This window comes from Budorcas taxicolor, chromosome 5 (genome assembly GCF_023091745.1).
Source record: "Budorcas taxicolor isolate Tak-1 chromosome 5, Takin1.1, whole genome shotgun sequence".
In the NCBI taxonomy this organism is placed as follows: Eukaryota; Metazoa; Chordata; class Mammalia; order Artiodactyla; family Bovidae; genus Budorcas; species Budorcas taxicolor.
Genome location: NC_068914.1, coordinates 131,892,258 through 131,913,454, shown reverse-complemented (window position 1 = coordinate 131,913,454; position 21,197 = coordinate 131,892,258). Strand labels below are relative to the sequence as shown.

General features: G+C 39.1%; 1 protein-coding gene across 1 annotated transcript in view; it reads right to left on the bottom strand.

Moving 5' to 3' along the window:
• ABCC9 (ATP binding cassette subfamily C member 9) overlaps nucleotides 1–21,197 on the bottom strand; it is a 153,318-nt gene that overhangs the window by 78,500 nt on the left and 53,621 nt on the right. The window contains exons 16-18 of the mRNA XM_052641509.1: nucleotides 19,234–19,341; nucleotides 7,616–7,688; nucleotides 6,327–6,432 (exon numbers count right to left, since the gene is read on the bottom strand). Coding sequence (XP_052497469.1) covers nucleotides 6,327–6,432; nucleotides 7,616–7,688; nucleotides 19,234–19,341 — 287 coding nt within the window. The remainder of the gene's footprint in view (nucleotides 1–6,326; nucleotides 6,433–7,615; nucleotides 7,689–19,233; nucleotides 19,342–21,197) is intronic.

The window sequence follows — 21,197 nt, the reverse complement described above, 5'->3', positions numbered from 1 at the left end:
GTTAACTCTAATAACCACAGATATTTTACTTCATATTAAAAGCACTTTACATTAATTATGAATTTTACAGGAATACCTTTTAAAATGATGTGAACTGATACTGTAATTATGTGTTTGTGGCTTACTCACATGAACACATTTTAAGGTAATAGATAATGTAACTATTTCAAAGCAAAGAATCATTTTGAGGAGTCCATTTCAACAATGAAATAACTACACATTTAAAAACCATGTATTTCAATACCTATTGAAACAGTTTATTTTTAAAAAATGATAGCCTCCTCCCTGTGCCCCACTTTTTGGCTTGCAAACTCTACCAGATGTCCATACATCATATTGTAATTTGCAGTAATTAGGAAAATGCATGTGAGTTGAAGATAAAGAGGATGATGAGCTTGGGGTAGGGAAGGGGTCAGCTTAAAATTCACACTTTCATAGTTAGTTATGGTCTGTAAGTACTAATTTAGGAATTAAGGTTAAAAGGGAGTAAAGTGTAGAAAAAAGGTAGTTAGAAGTAACCAGTGATCATCCTGAAACATGACGCCCTGGGACTTTAGAGGACGTGATAATATACAGTACGCTAGTAGGCTCTTAGATATCCATCTGTGCATTAAGACAGTGGTTCCCAACCTCTGGCATGTCTGCTCCCCTCCTGCCCCCACCCCCATTCTTTAAGGGTTTCTTTTCTTTTTTAAATAGATGAAGTACTTCGTTCCCCAGTTCTAGCTTACAGGCAGATTTCATCACTGTTTAATTCATAAATAATATACATAATAATTCTTTCATCTTTATTTCATGAAATCCCAAATCCAATTTGCTAAGAGCTGTGGAGTTTTAGTCAAAGTTGAGATCTGTGTGACTCATGGAGAAGACAGCAATTGACATGTTGGGCCATTTAGTTCAGCAAATTAATTCTTTTAACAGCTTCCAGATGTTGGGAACTACTGCGATCAGAAATCTACTAGTCCATATTAATAAACAACTTTGTACATTATCAGAATGAATAAAATGATTAGGAGTAAGAAATGGAATATCAGGAAAAGTCTGAGGAAGGTAGTTATTCTTATTAAACACAGATTAAAATAGAAATAATACCTTCTGGTCGCTTCAAAAGAAGGTTCAGATTCATTTACACTGCAAGTATGGCAAACAATGTTCATTAATTATGAAATATAAATATAGGATGAATGCGTGTACATATCAGGTAAGAGATAAACATTGTATATATTAAATAGCTACACTCACAAATGGTTGTTGATACTAATCCCAAAGACAAACCAGATAAATGACAGTCTTCTTTTATATCCTCATCAACTAGGAAATAATTAAGCTTCCAAAAGATAGCACTGTTCTCCTTCATACAAAATGTGGGTTCACACAATAGCCATATTCTAGCCCCAACTTTGCTCCAACTAGCTGTATAAATTTAGAATACCTTTATGGAATATTTTCCTAGTCTATATTAGAATTTGATATCTCCAGGCACTCCCTACCATTAAAATTCAAATTTAATCTATTTAAATTCCTTATTAGTTACCCTAAGGCAATGAGAGGAAGAAATACTTTTTATACTCTAAACTTGAAGGGTTGAGACACAGCCTGGCCCTTAAGGAACTGGAAAGAAAGACCTGCATCACATTGTAACATTTGGGTATAATTAATTACTGATTTATATGATTAACGTAAAATAAGGCATTTGACTAATTAAATTTAGTTATACCTATACCAAGGGGAAAAATACACCTAAGGACTTGCTGATTTTATTATTCTAAATTTTAATATATTAGGTGAATTCCATCATTTCTGAAACACCTGAATTTAAAACACGTCAGGTGGAAAATCCCCTCCTGGAAAATAGCATCCAATTTCACTTTTGCATGCAGGATTTGTGTGTATTTTCCTTCAACAGTAAAAGTTAAAACTTGGTATTCTACCATCTTCCAAGTTCATGGTTGGTATCTTATGGAATGGGAACGAGTGACTTCTGCAGGCTGAAATCCGGAACAATATTTGGAAGAAGGGAAGCTAGATGTGGGCACAAACATGCTGTTATGTCTGATCCAGGAAAGCTGACTCATTGTGTTATTATCCCTTCATGCCTGGCAAAGTCTTAGAGTAATTGAGCCACTGCTATAAAGGCAGTTACACTAAGACATCAGAAAATAGAACATCACAACAGATGGGGTCTGACAGGATGGCTGATGGCACGGGCAAGGTGGAGGAAAAGGTAAGGGAAGCCAGAGATAAATGATGGTTATGTCTTATATAATTACTGGGATTATTACATATTCTGGACTCCCTCCCTGGACCATTCAACAGGTGAAGCGTTTTATTTAGTTCTAGTTCCTGGGATATCAGTAGGAATTATTATTTATCATGACAACTAGGAAAGGACAACTTCAATCAGGCAGAACATTTGCTTTTCAACAAATACAGAGCACACCAGATGCAGGAGCAAGAACCCTGGCCTTCTGACAAGCTTGGAGAATTTTTCAGTCCCTCCCTCATCTCTCTCTTCTTTCTCTTCTGGGGCTACTGCATGTCAGACTACACTAAAGGTAGCAATTGCCGAGGAAGCATCTATATTTAGATGAATTTCGTGTACCAAGTTCTACCCATGTAGGTCTGTCTTGCATGAGGACCAGTGCCTTCTCTCCCGTCCAAAGTAAATATTTCTTCCTGCAACAGGACAGAGTACTTAACAGCACTTTGTTCCTGCCAACCATGAGGGCACATTTAAAAATAAAATTCATGCAACCAGAGATACAGGCAATGATGAAAGAATGACAGCAAGGTGCTTGGTACTTTACCATACCATTTACTGTTTCACTTCATTTTGTCTTGAGCTTTAAAACACAGCAAACAATTCAGTCCAAGGTAAAGTACTTCTCAGCATTTACACAAAATCAACCTATCAATATGGATAATCTCTAAATTAGCTTTATTCTAATAACATTTATATAACTTTCCTTATTGGAATAGGTGCAACAGTTATTTTTCCCAAAATAAAGAGTTATTGCAAATAACTCTTTAAAAAAGGTCAGCATCCTCTAAGCATTCTTGATTTGAAAATATATTTTATCAGATAATCATGGATTTCATGGAAAAAAATTAAGTAGTTCTTGTAAATAAAGAAAAATAGAATTTTTTTATTAGCTTATCCAATCTTTTAGGAGTTAGTTTTTATTATGTGTGTGTCAGAGCCAACCCAAATATTTTTTGAAGAAAAGTTTAGCCCTTTCTGCTATGAAGAGATGGGATATTCTTAAGGCAAGAATTCATAAAGAGATGATTTTTAAATTATAGTGATTTTATAAATACTTAGAATTTTCTTAAATCCTTTCTCATATTTTCATTTTATTGACTCTGACTTTAAGACATAACCTTTTCTTACCTTTTTTAAAATTAGGATTTATGGGAGATATTTCTTTTCTATTTCTTAAAAAGAAACTTAACTTTTATTAAGTATATGTCTGTTTTTATCTCATACTTCTCTCTTTGACTAGCTTCCATGGAACTCAGAGTAGAATTTGTGGCCTATGTTTTATAAATATGCAGGACTCCAATACATGCATTTTTACCTATTAATTGCTCAGATTATTATTTAAACCTTATTTTCTTTCTTGATGTCTTTGTTTTTCAAGCTTTATTATATACATTTTATTAAATAAAATACAACCTTTAAGAAATCAGGCTATAAATGGTATAAATTTGTCTAAAATATATATATGTATACTTATATACATGTATGTAGCTTGTTTAGAAAACTCAATAAACAGACTGTGTAAAATGCTTTCTTAATTCCCAAATCATTTATTTATCTATTAACAAAATGATAATAATTCTTAATGATAATACTGGGAGTGAATTTGGCCCAGAGGAGTAATACTAGAGCAGACTAGACCGTAAGAACATTCTAGAGGTATGAAAATAAAATCTCAAGCTTTTTCTGTCATGGTCTCTAATTCTTTCTGGTTTAATGCTAATGAAACCGGGTAAAAACAAAACCCAAATAACTTCATTATGGCCATACATGACACATGACATAATTTAATTCAGTAAAACCTGCTCCTCAAACCTGCATCCATCCAAGATGGAAGGTGATGGTCATAGGGCACACGTCACATAGCCTCTGGCTTTAGCGATCAACAGGACCCCCTCGTGAATGAAAGTGCAAGGGACAGTTATTCACCGAGCTCACTGCTGGATACACGCTAAACAGTTTCATGTCTACAACTGCAACAGGAATAAACTGTACCCTCCACATTTCTCAGCTTTCTTCTTTCACCAACGATACCAAAAATAGGATTTACAGTTCAGCTGTTTCCAGCTCAAATTTCACATCCAAGCATTTCCGTCTCTTAATTGGAGTTTAAAATAGAACCTATTCTCAAAATGCCTGTAAATAGTTTTGACTCATTCTGAAGAGATGTCTGTGTAGGTTAACAGTAGATTAAGCCACAACGGAACTTACAATAAGAAGTAAATGGACTTGAGCAAGTCTAGGGCAAGGTCTCCCCAGCACAACTAACATTTGGAGCCAGATAATTCCCTGATTTGGAGGGCTGTCCTGTGTGTTGGAGGATGTGTGTGTTAGTTGCTCAGTTGTGCCTAACTCTTTGGGACCCCATGGAGTGTAGCTTGCCAGGTTCCTCTGTCTATGGAATTCTCCAGACAAGAATACTGGAGTGGATTGCCAATTCCTTCTCCAGGGAATCTTCCTAACCAGGGATAGAACCCAGGTATCCTGCATTGCAGGCGGATTCTTATGGAGGGCTGTCCTGTGTTGAAGGATATATAGTAGCATTTCTGGCCACTATAAAGAAAGCTGAGTGCCAAAGAATTGATGTTTTTGAACTTGGTGTTGGAGAAGACTCTTGAGAGTCCCTTGGACTACAAGGAGATCCAACCAGTCCATCCTAAAGGAGATCAGTCCTGGGTGTTCATTGGAAGGACTGATGTTGAAGCTGAAACTCCCATACTTTGGCCACCTCGTGCAAAGAGCTGACTCATTGGAAAAGATCCTGATGCTGGGAAAGATTGAGGGCAGGAGGAGAAGGGGATGACAGAGGATAAGATGGTTGGATGGCATCACTGACTCAATGGACATGGGTTTGGGTGGACTCCAGGAGTTGGTGATAGACAGAGAGGCCTGGGGTGCTGTGGTTCGTGGGGTTGCAAAGAGTCAGACATGACTGAGCGACTGAACTGAACTGAATTGGCCACCACCAACTAGATCAGTAAGCAGAACAATTCCCTTAGTATGACAACCAAAAAATCTTTCTAGACATTGTCCAGTGTTCTCTGGGGATAACCTGGATGAAAATCACTGCAGTGATTGGACTGAAAGTCTACAGTCCAATATCATCAATGAGCTGTTAGCAATTTCTCCATAATGACTGTGGGAGTTGGGGTGGTTTACTAGGTGTGTGTGTGCATGTTAAGTCGCTCAGTCACGTCCTTCCCTTTGTGACCCCATGGACCGTGGCCCACCAGGCTCCTCTGTCCATGGGATTCTCTAGGCAACAATACTAGAGTCGGTTGCCATGCCCTCCTCCAGGGAACTTCCCGACCCAGGGATCGAACCCAAGTCTCTTTTGTCTCTTGCACTGGCAGGCGGGTCCTTTAAGTACATTTTAGTACCACCTGGGAAGCCTGTCTACCAGGTAGATCAAACTAAATAAATAAATATGACTTTTTCATTATTACACAATTATATAATTGTATGTTCCTGAGTCACCTTATTACTACAGTATTTTTTAAGAACCCAAAACAACCATTGAAACATTCAGAAGAAGCACAACATCTTTGTGGATGCACAGCACACTAGTCTGACCTAGCCACATCCCTAACTAGACACTTCAAGTGTCTAGTTTAAGTTGGATGTGAAGAGAAATGGATGATTTCTCAGTCTCTTAGGAAGAGTTTCAAAAAGATTATTTGATATTTCTTCTCTGAACACTGGAGCACTAAAGCTCTGTGTGCATTTAAACTTTATAAATAATGCAAATTTTCTTTGACTATAGGATAAATTTTTAAACTTTATTTATCTGTGTTGTCCATTTAACTTTCAAAATTTACCTTTACAATCCCAATCTTGCTGAAAGCAATATATCAGTTTATAAATAATATAAACCTCTATCATGAATTGTTTTATGTTTTTTAATTTATAACATTTAAAGTTTCCACTAATTTGTTTTTTAAAAGCTGTGCTTTTTCCAAGGGCCCCTCAGACCTCGAACATGGGAATCTACTGTTCTCATTCCTTCCCTTGGGAGATCATTGGATGTGTGACACCAACAGAAACTGATTAAAAATACACATACTTGCTCCAGTGAACTTTCCCTTCCAAGGTCTGCATCTCTCCGAGGATGGCAAGGAGAAGAGACGACTTCCCACATCCCACTTGGCCCACAATCATGGTTAACTGACCTAGAGAAAAGAAACAAAGGATAATAACAGGATGAGAAGGAATTCACTTATAAAATAAAATCAAAACACATTTAGAAAAGGCTGATGTTTCATAATCTATGGCCCAGTTTTGGTCCCCAGTAATAGTATTCTAAACAGCTCCTTTTCCTGATACATAAGGTTTCTGGAAAAGGGAAGGAAAATTAAAATCTATAGGTCTTGATATGCTATTTTAAAAAATATTTATTTGGCTGTTCCAGGTCTTAGCTGTGGTATGGGGGATTTAGTTCCCTGACCAGTGATCAAACTCAGCCCTTGAAGTCTTAGCCATTGGACCACCAGGGAAGTCCCTTGATGTACTATTTTTAAATTATGAGAATAACTGACTCTAGTAAAAGCAGCAGTGAAATACTTGCCTAAGTCACCTAGATTAGTATTATCTTTATTATTCAATTCATTCTGGAGAAAAAGTAATTTTGACTAAAACAGATAATTAAGATAATTAAGTGATAATAACAGATAATAACAGATAATTAAGTGATTAATCACTTTAATCAGTTCTTACTTTGATTTGCATGTTTAATAGAAAAATTACAAGTTATTGACCATGAGGCCAGGTCAAAAAATATTTATATTCAATTATCCAAATATTTTAGTAAAAACTATAGGGTATTTGAGTCTTAAATATTTGAAAACTTCATCAGTTTTCTTTGGGGATAGAAAACTATTTTCTCAAACACTATTTCTTTAAAATCTTTCTTGAACAAAATGAGAAATCAACTACTCCACTATTTAAATGCCACAAATCAGCAAATGAACTAAGAGCAGTTCATTTGGATGATAAATAATTTGTTCAAGGTCCCCACTCTGTAGTGATAGGCAGGTCTTATAACTCCCAGTCATTCTCTCAGAGATACAGGGATTCATGAGCTCCATAGTGCAAACAGATAACTATCAGTAATGTTTGTCTTTAAAAAGTCTTTCCTTTTGTTAGGCTCAGTTATCTTGGAAAACCACGGTCATGATAATGAACAGCTACAAACTTGATGCTAGTTCACAATGTGGCTTTATATTATTTCATGATGAATTATTCAAATGAAAGAATTAATGCTTTGGAGGTGACAAATGTTTTCCCCCTGAATTCACAAAAATAAATTTGTTCCTTAAAAAAAACAGTTACAAACTAGTAATAAATGATTCTTACCTGTTGGAATTCGAATATCGATATTGGATAAGGTTGCTAAACCACTGCCCCATGAAAAGTACCCATTTGTGACCTAGAAAATTAAGAGTACAGAAATTTAATTATAACACTGCGTAAATATGTGGTGTCACAGGATAAGTCCAATTAAAATAAATTTTCTTTATAAAGCACTGGAAGACTTTCAACACAGTAGAATACACAGTGGTAAAATTCTAATTTAGAGTTACGACTATTTAGAGACATAGATGAAAAACAAAAAGAATGGAAGGGAGAAGGTCTTTAAATCAGTGGTATTATGAAGAATGCTAAAAATTACAATAATTTTCCCTGAAAGTGTGCGATAACTGGATCGTTTATATGTGAACATTCTTTAAAAAGCAATCATTCTAACATTATCCAATGTAACTCTGATATGGATTATTCTCTCACTGCTGCAATTGCCGGAAACCTGGTGATGTAAAGTCAAGAAGAGAAATAACTACAAATTATTGCAACAAATGACTTGTTAGCTAAGGACAAAGGCTTTGTAACGAATGAATTTCCTGAACTGTGTGGACTTACTGCTATTCATTGATCTTGAAAGAGGAGAGGAGAGGAAGGAAAAAAGTACAGAAATGAAACAATAGTACTTGGTGGTTCAGTTAGTTCAGTCCCTCAGTCACGTCCGACTCTTTGCGACCCCATGCACTGCTGCACACCAGGCCTCCTTGTCCATCACCAACTCCCAGAACTAGCTCAGACTCATGTCCATTGAGTCACTGATGCCATCCAACCATCTCAATCTCTGTTGTCCTCTTTTCCTCCCAGCTTCAATCTTTCCCAGCATCAGGGTCTTTTCAAATGAGTCAGTTCTTCCCATCAGGTGGCCAAAGAATTGGAGTTTCAGCTTCAGCATCAGTCCTTCCAATGAATATTCAGGATTGATTTCCTTTACAAAGGACTGGTTGGATCTCCTTGAAGTCCAAGGGACGCTCAAGAGTCTTCTCCCACACCACAGTTCAAAAGAATCAATTCTTTGGCATTCAACTTTCTTTATAGTACAACTCTCACATTCATACATGACTACTGAAAAACCATGGCTTTGACTAAATGGACCTTTGTTGGCAAAGTAATGTCTCTGCTTTTCAATATGCTGTCTAAGTTGGTCATAGCTTTTTTCCCAAGGAGCAAGCGTCTTTTAATTTCATGGCTGCAGTCACTATCTACAGTGATTTTGGAGCCCATGAAAATAAAGTCAGGCACTGTTTCCACTGTTTCCCCATCTATTTGCCATGAAATGATGGGACCTGATGACATGATCTTAGTTTTTTGAATGTTGAGTTTTAAGCCAGCTTTTTCACTCTCTTCTTTCACCTTCATCAAGAGGCTCTTTAGTTCCTCTTCACTTTCTGCCATAAAGGTGGTGTCATCTGCATATCTGAGGTTATTGATATTTCTCCCGGCAATCTTGATTCCAACTTGTGCTTCATCCAGCCCAGCGTTTCTCGTGATATACTCTGCATATAAGTTAAATAAGCAGGATGACAATATACAGCCTTGACGTAATCCTTTCCATATTTCGAACCAGTTTGTTGTTCCATATCCAGATCTAACTATTGCCTCCTGACCTGCATACAGATTTCTTAAGAGGCAGGTAGGGTGGTTTGGTATTCCCATCTCTTGAAGAACTTTCCACAGTTTGTTGTGATCTACACAGTCAAAGGCTTTGGTATAATCAATAAAGCAGAAGTAGATATTTTTTCCTGAAATTCTCTTGTTTTTTCTATGGTCCAACAGGTGTTGGCAGTTTGATCTTTGGTTCCTCTGCCTTTTCTAAATTCAGTTTGAACATCTGGAAGTTCATAGTTCATGTACATTTGAAGCCTGAATTGGAGAATTTTGAGCATTACTTTGCTAGCCCGTGAAAGTGAAGCATTCAGTCATATCCAACTCTTTGTGATCCCATGGACTGTATCCTATCAGGCTTCTCCATCTGTGGGATTTTCCAGGCAAGAGTACTGGAGTGGGTTGCCGCTTCCTTCTCCGGGGGATCTTCCCAATCCAGGGATTGAACCCAGGTCTCCCACACTGCAGGCAGATGCTCTACCCTCTGAGCCACTGGGGAAGTATTTGAGATGAATGCAATTGTGTGGTAGTTTGAGCATTCTTTGGCTTTGCCCTTCTTTGGTACTGGAATGAAAACTGACCTTTTCCAGTCCCGTGGCCACTGCTGAGTTTTCCAAACTTTCTGGCATATTGAGTACAGCACTGTCGCAGCATCATCTTTCAGGATTTGAAATAGCTCAACTGGAATTCCATCGCCTCCACTTGCTTTGTTCGTAGTGACGCTTCCTAAGGCCCACTTGACTTTGCATTCCAGGATGTCTGGCTGTGGGTGAGTGGTCACACCATCATGGTTATCTGGGTCATGAAGATCTTTTTTGTACAGTTCTTCTGTGTATTCTTGCTGCCTCTTCTTAATATCTTCTGCTTCTGTTAAGGCCATACAATTTTTGTCCTTTATTGTGCCCATTTTTACATGAAATATTCCCTTGATATCTCTTATTTTCTTGAGATCTCTAGTCTTTTCCATTCTATTGTTTCCCTCTGTTTCTTCGCACTGATCACTGAAGAAGGCTTTCTTATCTCTCCTTGCTATTCTTTGGAACGCTCCATTCAGATGGAGTTATCTTTCCTTTCCTCCTTTGCCTTTAGCTTCTCTTCTTTTCTCAGCTATTTGTAAGGCCTCCTCAGACAACCCTTTGGCATTTCATTTTCTTGAAGATGGTCTTGATTACTGCCTCCTGTACAATGTCATGAACCTCCATCCATAGTTCTTCAGACACTGTCTATCAGATCTAATTCCTTGAATCTTTTTGACACTTCCACTGTATAATTGCAAGGGATTTGATTTAGATCATACCTGAATGGTCTAGTGGTTTTCCCTACTTTCTTCAATTTAAGTTTGAATTTAGCACTTAGGAGTACACCTCAACGATCAGTAAGACAGCAAAGAAAAAGATCTTAGAGTCATCCTAAGCAGTCAAAATTCTCCAAGCCAGGCTTCAGCAATACGTGAACCGTGAACTTCCAGATGTTCAAGCTGGTTTTAGAAAAGGAAGAGGAACCAGAGATCAAATTGCCAACATCCGCTGGATCATGGAAAAAGCAAGAGAGTTCCAGAAAAACATCTATTTCTGCTTTATTGACTATGCCAAAGCCTTTGACTGTGTGGATCACAATAAACTGTGGAAAATTCTGAAAGAGATGGGAATACCAGACCACCTGACTCGCTTCTTGAGAAACCTATAGGCAGGTCAGGAAGCAACAGTTAGAACTGGACATGGAACAACAGACTGGTTCCAAATAGGAAAAGGAGTATGTCAAGGCTGTATACTGTCACCTTGCTTGTTGAACTTATATGCAGAGTACATCATGAGAAATGCTGGGCTGAAAGAAGCACAGGCTGGAATCAAGATTTCTGGGAGAAATATCAATAACCTCAGATATGCAGATGACACCACCCTTATGGCAGAAAGTGAAGAGGAACTAAAGACCCTCTTGATGAAAGTGAAAGAGGAGAGTCAAAAACTTGGCTTAAAGCTCAATATTCAGAAAACAAAGATCATGGCATCTGGTCCCATCAGTTCATGGGAAAGAGATGGGGAAACAGTGGAAACAGTGGCTGACTTTATTTTTTTTGGCTCCAAAATCACTGCAGATGGTGATTGCAGCCATGAAATTAAAAGATGCTTACTCCTTGGAAGAAAACTTATGACCAACCTAGATAGCATATTGAAAAGCAGAGACATTACTTTACCAACAAAGGTCCGTCTAGTCAAGGCTATGGTTTTTCCAGTGGTCATGTATGGATGTGAGAGTTGGACTGTGAAGAAGGCTGAGCGCCGAAGAATGATGCTTTTGAACTGTGATGTTGGAGAAGACTCTTGTGAGTCCCTTGGACTGCAAGGAGATCCAACCAGTCTATTCTAAAGGAGATCAGTCCTGGGTGTTCTTTGGAAGGACTGATACTAAAGCTGAAACTCCAGTACTTTGGCCACCTCATGTGAAGAGTTGACTCATTGGAAAAGTTTCTGATTCTGGGAGGAATTGGAGGCAGGAGGAAAAGAGGACAACAGAGGATGAGATAGCTGGATGGCATCACCGACTTGATGGACATGAGTTTGAGTGAACTCTGGGAGTTGGTGATGGACAGGGAGGCCTGGTGTGCTGCGATTTATGGGGTTGCAAAGAGTCGGACACGACTGAGTTACTGAACTGAACTGAAGCAGTCAATTGTTTTAATAAGCATCAAGAAAACTTGACAGTTTTATTAGTTACAAAAATGGGAAACAAAAGAAGTATAACAGAACCCAAGAACTGGAAAGGTTAATAGTGACAGATGAGAGGAGAGAGAGTGCCTGAAAAATTAGAGGAAACTACAGTAAGGCTACACTTTGCTCATAAATTAATATTTTGTCTCCAAGCCCCAAGGAATGAAATTTCTAAGCACATTTTTGTTTAGGAATTTTGCAGAATAAATTGGTAATGTCTAAATTATAACTAAAAAATCCTTTAAAAGCTCTTAAAGTGAATAACCTAAGAATGCAAAAGTTACCTGAAAAGATTAGGCCATGTTTTTCCATGATTGTTTTCTTTAGCTTGGAAAATGTATGGCATTTAATAATATATAATCTATCTCTTAATAATAATGTTAGTAATATTAAATTAATTAATACCTACATAAATACACATGAAATTAGTTCTGGAAGGAGCATAGCCTGGAAGGACTGAATTAGTGATCACTTTATAAATATCTGCTGAGCACTCAGTCTATGTGAAGCTCTGCATTAGGACTGATGTGGGCTACAAAGAAGGTATAATGTATTTTCCCTGCTTTCCTGGAGCTTATAGTCAATTGTGTAGTTAAACCAAGACATGAGAATATGCGCTAAGTAACGAATAGAGAGGCATGCCGTGGGAGCATGCTGGGGCCATAACTCAGGGGTCAGTGGATCATAATCATCCTCTCTAAGAACAGGTTCCTTGGGGATTCTTTCATGACTCAGACAGTAAAGAATCTGCCTGCAATACAGGAGAAACAGGTTTGATCTCTGGGTCTTTAAGACCCCCTGGAGAAAGGAATGGTTACCCACTCCAGCATTTTTGCCTGGAAGACATCCACGGACAAAGGAATCTGGCAGGCTACAGTCCATGGGGTTGCAAAGAGTTGGACACGACTGAGCAATTAACATGAATGAACAGCCAAAAGTGTAATAGCAGTTCATAAGGAAAATCACTGACATCAGAGATAAAAAAAAAAAAGGAAACATTTTGGAAAAGAAGGTCACTTAGCTAGTTTTAGAAAACCTGCTGAAATTCAACACAGGTGAAGAGCTCAATGAGAACAGGCCCATGATCAGAAAACCATAAAATATGTTGTGGGAAATAATGAATAGATCTGGCTGGGGCAGAGGTTTAAGATACAGTGTGCACGTATAGTACGTTGCTTCAGTCATGTCTGACTCTTTGCAAACCTAGGGACTGTAGCCCATCAGGTGTGAGTGAATAAGTGACAAAGGATGCTTAAAGAAAATCTGGTCTCCAAAGCTGAGAATCCCTCTTTCTTGGGGAGAGTCAAAAGTGGCCTAAACATGGTGCAAATACAGACTAGCTGGTGAGAGGGCCAGCATGGGACTGAGAGACCCTCCATGACAGCTTTTATGTCTTCAGTGGATTGGGAGGGAAGTTATCTTCAGAAAGAGGAGGCGGAAGGAGAGAGAAGGAGATGAGAGGAGACTGGTGACAGACGAAGAGCTACAGTAGCGGATGAAGAATCACTGAGGGAAGGCATGGGGAAGGATTGCCAAGGACCACAGAGGGTCAGTCGAGGGTGGAGGCAATGAGGCTGTGGCCGTGCCAACTTGTACCACTGAGTCATTTCCTCCACAGAGCACAGCAGCCTGGGTATAGGAGCACAGAAGACCCAAAGTTGGATAGTTCCAGGAGGATGTAAAAGTGCTGGGAGAGAAGGCGGGGCTCAAATTACTGTAGGTTTCAAAGAGCTTAAAAGCCAACGCCAGTGAAGGGGAAGGTCTGGGAGAGCTGGAGGATAGGATTGTGCTGCCAGTGACTGCTGGTATAACAAAGGTTAAAAGATCCCACAGGGGCTGCACGTCCAAGTGGTGGCCAAGTGTGAACACAGGTGAGGTTGTGGAAAAGAAGTGATGGTTGATTAAGGGATTTGGGGGCTGGGATACTAAATGCAGCGAGCTTCCCAGGTGGCTCGGGGGTAAAGCTCCTGCCTGCCAGCGCAGGAGACGTAGGTTTGACCCCTGGGTCAGGAAGATCTTCTGGAGAAGGAAACGGCAACCCACTCTAGTATTCTTGCGTGGAAAATTCCATGGACAGAGGAGCCTGATGGGCTACTGTCCATGTGAGCACAGAATCGGACACCACTGAGCGACTACAACAACAGCAATTTGAGCAAACTCTGGGAGATAGTGAGGGGCAGGGGAGCCTGGCAGGCTACAGCCCACAGGGTGGCAAACAGTTGGACATGACTGAGCACACACACACATACTATTAATAGATGGGTTGTGAATCTGGAAGTTTAAATCACATCCAGCTGTGGCATTTATTAGGGCAGAAAGCTGGACTCAGAAACAAGCACCAAATCTTCAGTGAAGGTGGGGGAGTGATTAAGTCCTCTACTCATAGACATGAGAAAGGCAGAATGTGAAAGAGGAAAGACGTGGTTGGAAAACAGCAGGGAAGAATCAGAAGAATACAGTGTCATCTCCTGCTTTGGTCCCCAGCAGAAGTATAAGGTAGAACAGCATTCACTCAAGAAGAAGGAGGAGGGTCAAAGGGAATTTGTCTGGCTGTGACTGGCTGTTCCATCCTCTCTTGCCTTTTACAAAATCATTCTCACTTCTCTACCAGCAGGGTTAAAATTCTGGTTTCCCCAGCTAGCTGTTTGACCTTGGAAAATCAGCTAATATATAAATTACCACAAAGTTTCCTAAAAGGATAGGTGCAAAGATGGTCATCACAGCATGGTCTGTGATGGAGGGGGGATGGAGGCCAACCCAGCAGCCATCACTAGGAAACGAATGGCAGGAATGTGTACAGCAGAATGCAGTGGTGGAGCTAGAAGGAGCAATTTCTGGAAATTGAAAGTATAAATGCTCATGACAATACTACATATTTTACAAAGATCTAAGTATAGTTAAGTGCATATATGGAGCACATTATGCTGGCACCATAGTGTTAGGAGGGATGAAGGGATACAGGCATGAGGAACAGGATAAAGGGAAAGAATGAATTAAAATGTAAAGGCAGGAACCCCCCGGTGGTCCAGTGTTAAGAATCCACCTTCCAAGGCAGGGGACATGGGTTTGATCCCAAGTAGGGGAAGTAAGATCTCACATGCCCCAGGGCAACTAAACCTGTGTGCTGCAAGAGAAGCCTGCTCATCATAACTAGGGAAAGTGCAGGCACCACAACAAAGAGCTCACATACAGCCAAAATTTAAAAAAAAGAAAAAAATGTAAAGACAGAAACAAACACGACACAAAAAGTCACCAAGTCACCTACTCTTTGATTCCATTTATATGAAATATCAAGAATGGGTAACTCTGCAGAGACAGAAAGCAGATTGGAGGTTGGTAGGGGCACAAGAGAGGGGGATGTGGGGAATGACTGATTAATAGGTATGAGGTTTCCTCTTGAGGTGATAAAATATTTTGTAACCAGATAGAGGGGATGGTTGCACAGCACTGTAAATCTAAATGCAACTGAATTGTTAACTTGAAAATGGTTAATTAAATGCTATGTGAATTTCACCTCAGTTGAAATAATTGTTTTCTTTTTGAAGTATAATTGATTTACAATGTTGTGCTAGTTTCTGGTGTATTAGCAAAATGATTCAGTTATATATATTCATACATATATTCATATGCACATTCTTTCTGATATTCCTTTCAATATTCTTATGGTTTTATTTACAGGATATTGAATATGAAATAATTGTTTAAAAATTTAAAGGTGGGACCTTACATACACCATTTCCATTTCCTCCCACTGAAAAGAAGCAAAACTGCTGAATAAAATGGTTTGTAAAAAAAATCTCATTAAATCAAGGAGTAAGGAAATGTCTAGGGAAAGTATTAAGAGAAGTACAAAAAGAAATGTAAGCTCTGGAGGATCTAAGTTTCTTTCCCCTCAAAAGGGCCAAGAATAGCTAAGACATTTTAGAAGAAAAAAGGTGTAAGAACTTGCCCTAAAAAAATGTCAATATTTATTAGAAAGCTGTAATAATCACAGCAGTGGAATATTGAACAGACAAATAAATCAGAGAAAAATAAACAAGGAAATGTATGTGACAAGAAGGTACTAAAAGTCAGTGGGGACAGTAATTGATACATGGTATCATTGATATATGGTACATTGATACAGGACAACCCAATATCACATAAAAAATGAAGTCTGACCTTCCTGACTTACTACTGAGTATAGTAAAATTACTACCAGGAAGTTTACTACTGCTAAACTTATGGCTAAAATTATTTATCACTGATTTCCATGCTAAATCTCAACCTGACTTCTTACCAACACAAAACTCAATTCTAAATCAGTTAAAGTAACACAAGCAAAAGGTAGAGCTTCAAAGATTTTTTAAGAACCAATATAGAACATCTTTATAACTTTTGGTAGAGAAAGTTTTCTTAAAAGAGGCAAAAAGCAAAGCATTAGCCATAAAGGAAAAGCTCTATAAACTAGTCTACATTAAAATCAAGAATTTCTAATACCATAGAGTGGAAAGCCAAGTTGCAAAGTGGGAAAAGAATTTTGCAACATATACAACTGCCAAAGAAGTTTTAATAGTACTCAGAAATTTTTTAAAAAAGAGGAACAAATAACCTGGCAATTCACAAAAGGAGCTCCAAACACAAATGGCCAATGTATACATTGGAAAAGGTGCTCAACCTCATTAGAAATCAGAAAAATGCATATAAAAACCACAGCAAGATACAACAGCACTATCTCCCAATACAAAACATGCATTTTTGCAAAATATTGGAAGCACTGGGGAAGATGGAGACCAGCTGGAATTCTCAGTCACTGTTAATGGAAGTGTAAACTGGCACAATCACTTTGGAGACAAGTTGGCCATTATGAAGGAAAGTTGAGGATGTACAGATCCTACGACTCAGCAATTCTTCACAATGGCTTCAAAATAAAAATTAACCAAAAGCCCATCAAAAGTAGAATGGATCAATAAATTCTGGGATAGTCATACAATGAAACACTACACAATGATGAGAATAAATAAATTACAGCTTCACACAGTAAAATGGATGAATTATATCCACATAATGCTGAGCAGCAGAAGAAACACACACACATACACATGCACATATTCAAACTTGAAAAAAGCTGAAGTACGTCTTTAGGGAGGCATGCGCTATGCTTGTGCTGTGATTAGTCGCTCAGTCTTGTCCGGCTCTTTTTGACCACATGGACTGTAGCCCTCCAGGCTCCTCTGTCCATGGGGACTCTCGAGACACAATACTTGAGTGGGTCGCCATGCCTTCCTCCAGGGGATCTTCCCAATCCAGGGATGGAACCCAGGTCTCCAGCATTGCAGGTGGATTCTTTACTGTCAGAGCCACCAGGGAAGCCCAAGAATACTGGAGGCATACATAGCAAAAATGTTCAAGGAAATGATGACCATAAAAGTCAAAGTGGTAATTATATTTTGAGGAATAAAGAGAGTGAAGTTCAAGTTGTGTTGGAGGGTCTTTGGAGGAAGTTGGTGATGTTCTTTACTGGGTGATGGTTGCACAAATGTTTACTTTTTCATTTAACAGTACATATATGTTATATTTACTTTTGTATTTTGCAACAAAAAGATTCAAAAAGACAAATGAGTTAATTACCATTTAGCTATTTCTACCATGAATAAACAATGAATTCAAGGTTGAAATTATCGTGCCCATTGATATGCAGGGTTTTTGTTTTTTTTTTTTTTGGTTTTTTGGAGGGGGGGAGTTGGTGCATTGAGGGTTAATTCTGTAGGAAAAAAATCACGATAGCCTCCTTTTTTCCCATTCAAAACAAAAATAAACCGAATAAGGCACATGGAAAAATATGTATATTTTAGGTTCCCACAATATTGCATAGAAAATGTCAATTAAAAAATGATTTTTTAGTTACTAATATAAGTTGTTTTCTGGGCATATTTGTGAATTGGCAGCATAGAGGATCCTTTCTAGTCTCTCATTACTTACTTTTTCATAGTTTAGTTCAAATCCTATTGGTAAATTATAATTGTCTAGGGAACGACTAGAGCTGTTTTCAAAAATGATGCCCAGGTTTTACATATATAAAGACTTCTAGGTGATTTTAACATACAGCCAAGGTTAAGAATCACTACAGCTCTTTGAAATTCACAGGTGATATATTTTGTCCTCAAAGTAATCATACTTGAGGTAGTTATGGCATCCCCACCTCAATGGGGCAAACCATGGCTTAGACAAGCACTTTGCCCAAAAGTCACATCAAATTAATGACCAAGTGGAAGCCAGCATTAGCTTATTCCATCCAATAACACATTTACTCCAATTGTTAAGTGCCTATTGTGGGACAGGTATGGCATCAGGCAATGAGGAGAGACAGAAGAATTCTATGCAGCTCTTGGCTTCACTGTACACCTCCCTGAGCATCTCTCACTCTACCTGCGCTGGGCAATATAGAGCCATATAGCACAGGGACCTGAATTCAATATTCTGTAACGAACTATAATGGAAAAGAATGTGAAAAAGAATGTGAATATATGTGTGTGTTTGTATAAAACTGAATCATTTTGCTGCACAGCAAAAATCAATACAACTTTATAAATCTACCATGGGTGTGCGTGCATGCTAAATGGCTTCAGTCATGTCCGACTCTGTGTGACCCTATGGACAGTAGCCTACCAGGTTTCTCTGTCCATGGGATTCTCCAGGCAAGAATACTGGAGTGGGTTGCCAAGCCCTCCTCCAGGGGATCTTCCCAACCCAGGGATCGAACCCACATCCTGCATTGGCAGGTGAGTTCTTTACCACCAGATCCACCTGGGAAGCCTAAATTAACTATATCTCAATAAAATAAAAATTTTTTAAAAGTTTGAGATGAGTCAAAGGCCATATTGGGAAGCTGGGTGGACACACACAGCCCTGGTCTAAGGCTTTCCTGGTTGAAGATCATTGGTATGTGATCTACTTCCTTAAAAATTGGACCTATAATATCAGCATTCTTTATAAATTAACTTATGAAGATGAACGTAGAATCGATGAAGTAAGACTATGAGAAGAAATACACTGGATACTAGCTGTACCCTGTGTTCCACAGATTCAGAAGAAAGATTCGTCTTCTAGTTATTTAAACATACTCCTGGAGCAAAGCTGTGGTTGGGAGGCTAGGCAGCATTGGGAATCATAAACTCAGCAGAATATTTTCTGAAAATGTTATGAGGATGAGTGACCACTCTAGAGAGACTTTAAAGACACAACGTGGGACACTTGGCAGAACTTCACCATAAAATGGTAACCCCAACGTTTCTATTCATATAAAAATTCAGGAAATAAAATAACCTTTATTGCAACATCTTCCGTCTCCATGGGACGCAGACGTCGTGTTGATTGCTCGTAGTTGTCCAGGTGATATCTTCCAGGCTGCTTCCTGTTTATAGTTTTTGGCTGCTGCATTCCAAATGGAAAAGAACACAAGTTGAAGCGCTAAGAAAAAAAACTGAGGTTTTACTGAACATTAACTCACAAGGTTGCTGCAGCATTTAGAGTGTAAGAAAAAGAAGTAAAGTAAATGTCATATTTTTATTATTTCTATGGCATCCCCCCACTCCCCCCCAAAGCAAACAATAATCAAAAAGTGTTATGCATTCATTTTAAACCTAATTCAAAAACTTTTTTAAGAAAAATGAAAAACGAAGATGTGATGTTTGTAAATGATGGAAGTTAAAGTGCTGAGCACCAAACTAAGCTCTGGTTAGTCATTCTCTACTTTTCTGGATGAATAGACCCAGGCGATTAAAAAAAGTGTGTGTCACGGCAAAAGACAAGCAGGCTAATTTAGGTTAAACCAGAGTCTACTTGTTAGGCCATCAGGCTTGTAAATGTTCCAACAGTACATTTTTGGTCACCCTCTGAATTACGAGGATTTTGAGTCTGATACACTCACATAAATCAGACAAGTCTACATGTCACCCGAAGATCCTTGGTGGAATGAGAAGCAGCATAAAGATCTAGGATTTCTTTGCTCAGACATGTATATTATTTCATGTGTGCTCAGCCACTCAGTCATGTCCCACTCTTTGCGACCCCATGGGCTGTTACCCACCAGACTCCTCTGTCCATGGGGTTTTCCAGGCAAGAATACTGGAGTGGGGTGCCATTTCCTCCTCCAGGGGACCTCCCCGATCCAGGGACTGCACCCACATCACCTTCATCTCTTGCACTGGTTGTGCTATGCTTAGTTGCACAGTCATGACTGACTCTTTGGGACCTCATGGACTGTAGTCCACCAGGCTCCTCTGTCCATGGGGATTCTCCAGGAAAGAATACTGGAGTGGGTTGCCATGCCCTCCTCCAGGGTATCTTTCCAACCCAGGGACTGAACCCAGGTCTCCCACATTCCAGATTATTTCCCATATGAGCCACCAGGGAAGCCCGAAAGACACAGATGGAGCAGCTGGGGATGAACCCAGGGCCTTGTACATGTGAAGTATGAGCTCTACCTCTGAGCTACACCCCCTTGCACTGGCAGGCAGATTCTTTACCACTGCACCACCTGGGAAGCCCATATTACTTCATAAGGAGATCTATAAGCACTATAGAATGATCTGCTGCTACTGCTGCTAAGTCGCTTCAGTCGTGTCCGACTCTGTGCGACCCCATAGACGGCAGCCCACCAGGCTCCCCCATCCCTGGGATTCTCCAGGCAAGAACGCTGGAGCGGGGTGCCATTGCCTTCTCCAATGCGTGAAAGTGAAAAGTGAAAGTGAAGTCGCTGAGTCGTGTCTGACTCTTAGCGGACCCCATGGACTGCAGTCTGCCAGGCTCCTCCGTCCACGGGATTTTCCAGGCAAGAGTACTGGAGTGGGGTGCCATTGCCTTCTCCGATAGAATGATCTAGTCTTTCTCAAATATTATAGCATTATTGTTCTGAGCCAAAGTACTAAAGCACCCACAATACGGAGGATGTCAGCTAAGGCTAGACAACCTTCCTATACTTAAACTCGAATTAGGTCATGACTAGAAGCTTTCGTTATTCTCTCATTTTGAATTTAATTTCACACAGATAGAGGCAAATGGTTGAAGAGAAGGTAGGAAATTCAGCTCTGTTAACCTCTAAGTCATAAATTATATAAGCTCAAAATTTGTCCCAGAAATCTTATAAGCAACTATTTTAACATAAATAACTATCTGTAGTACTTATGGAGACTATCAAAGCTAAATAGTAACACACTTCAAAACTATCAACCTATAAAACAAAAGATTCTATAATTGAAAAACTTTTTTTGGCTTTGGAACATTAAGTT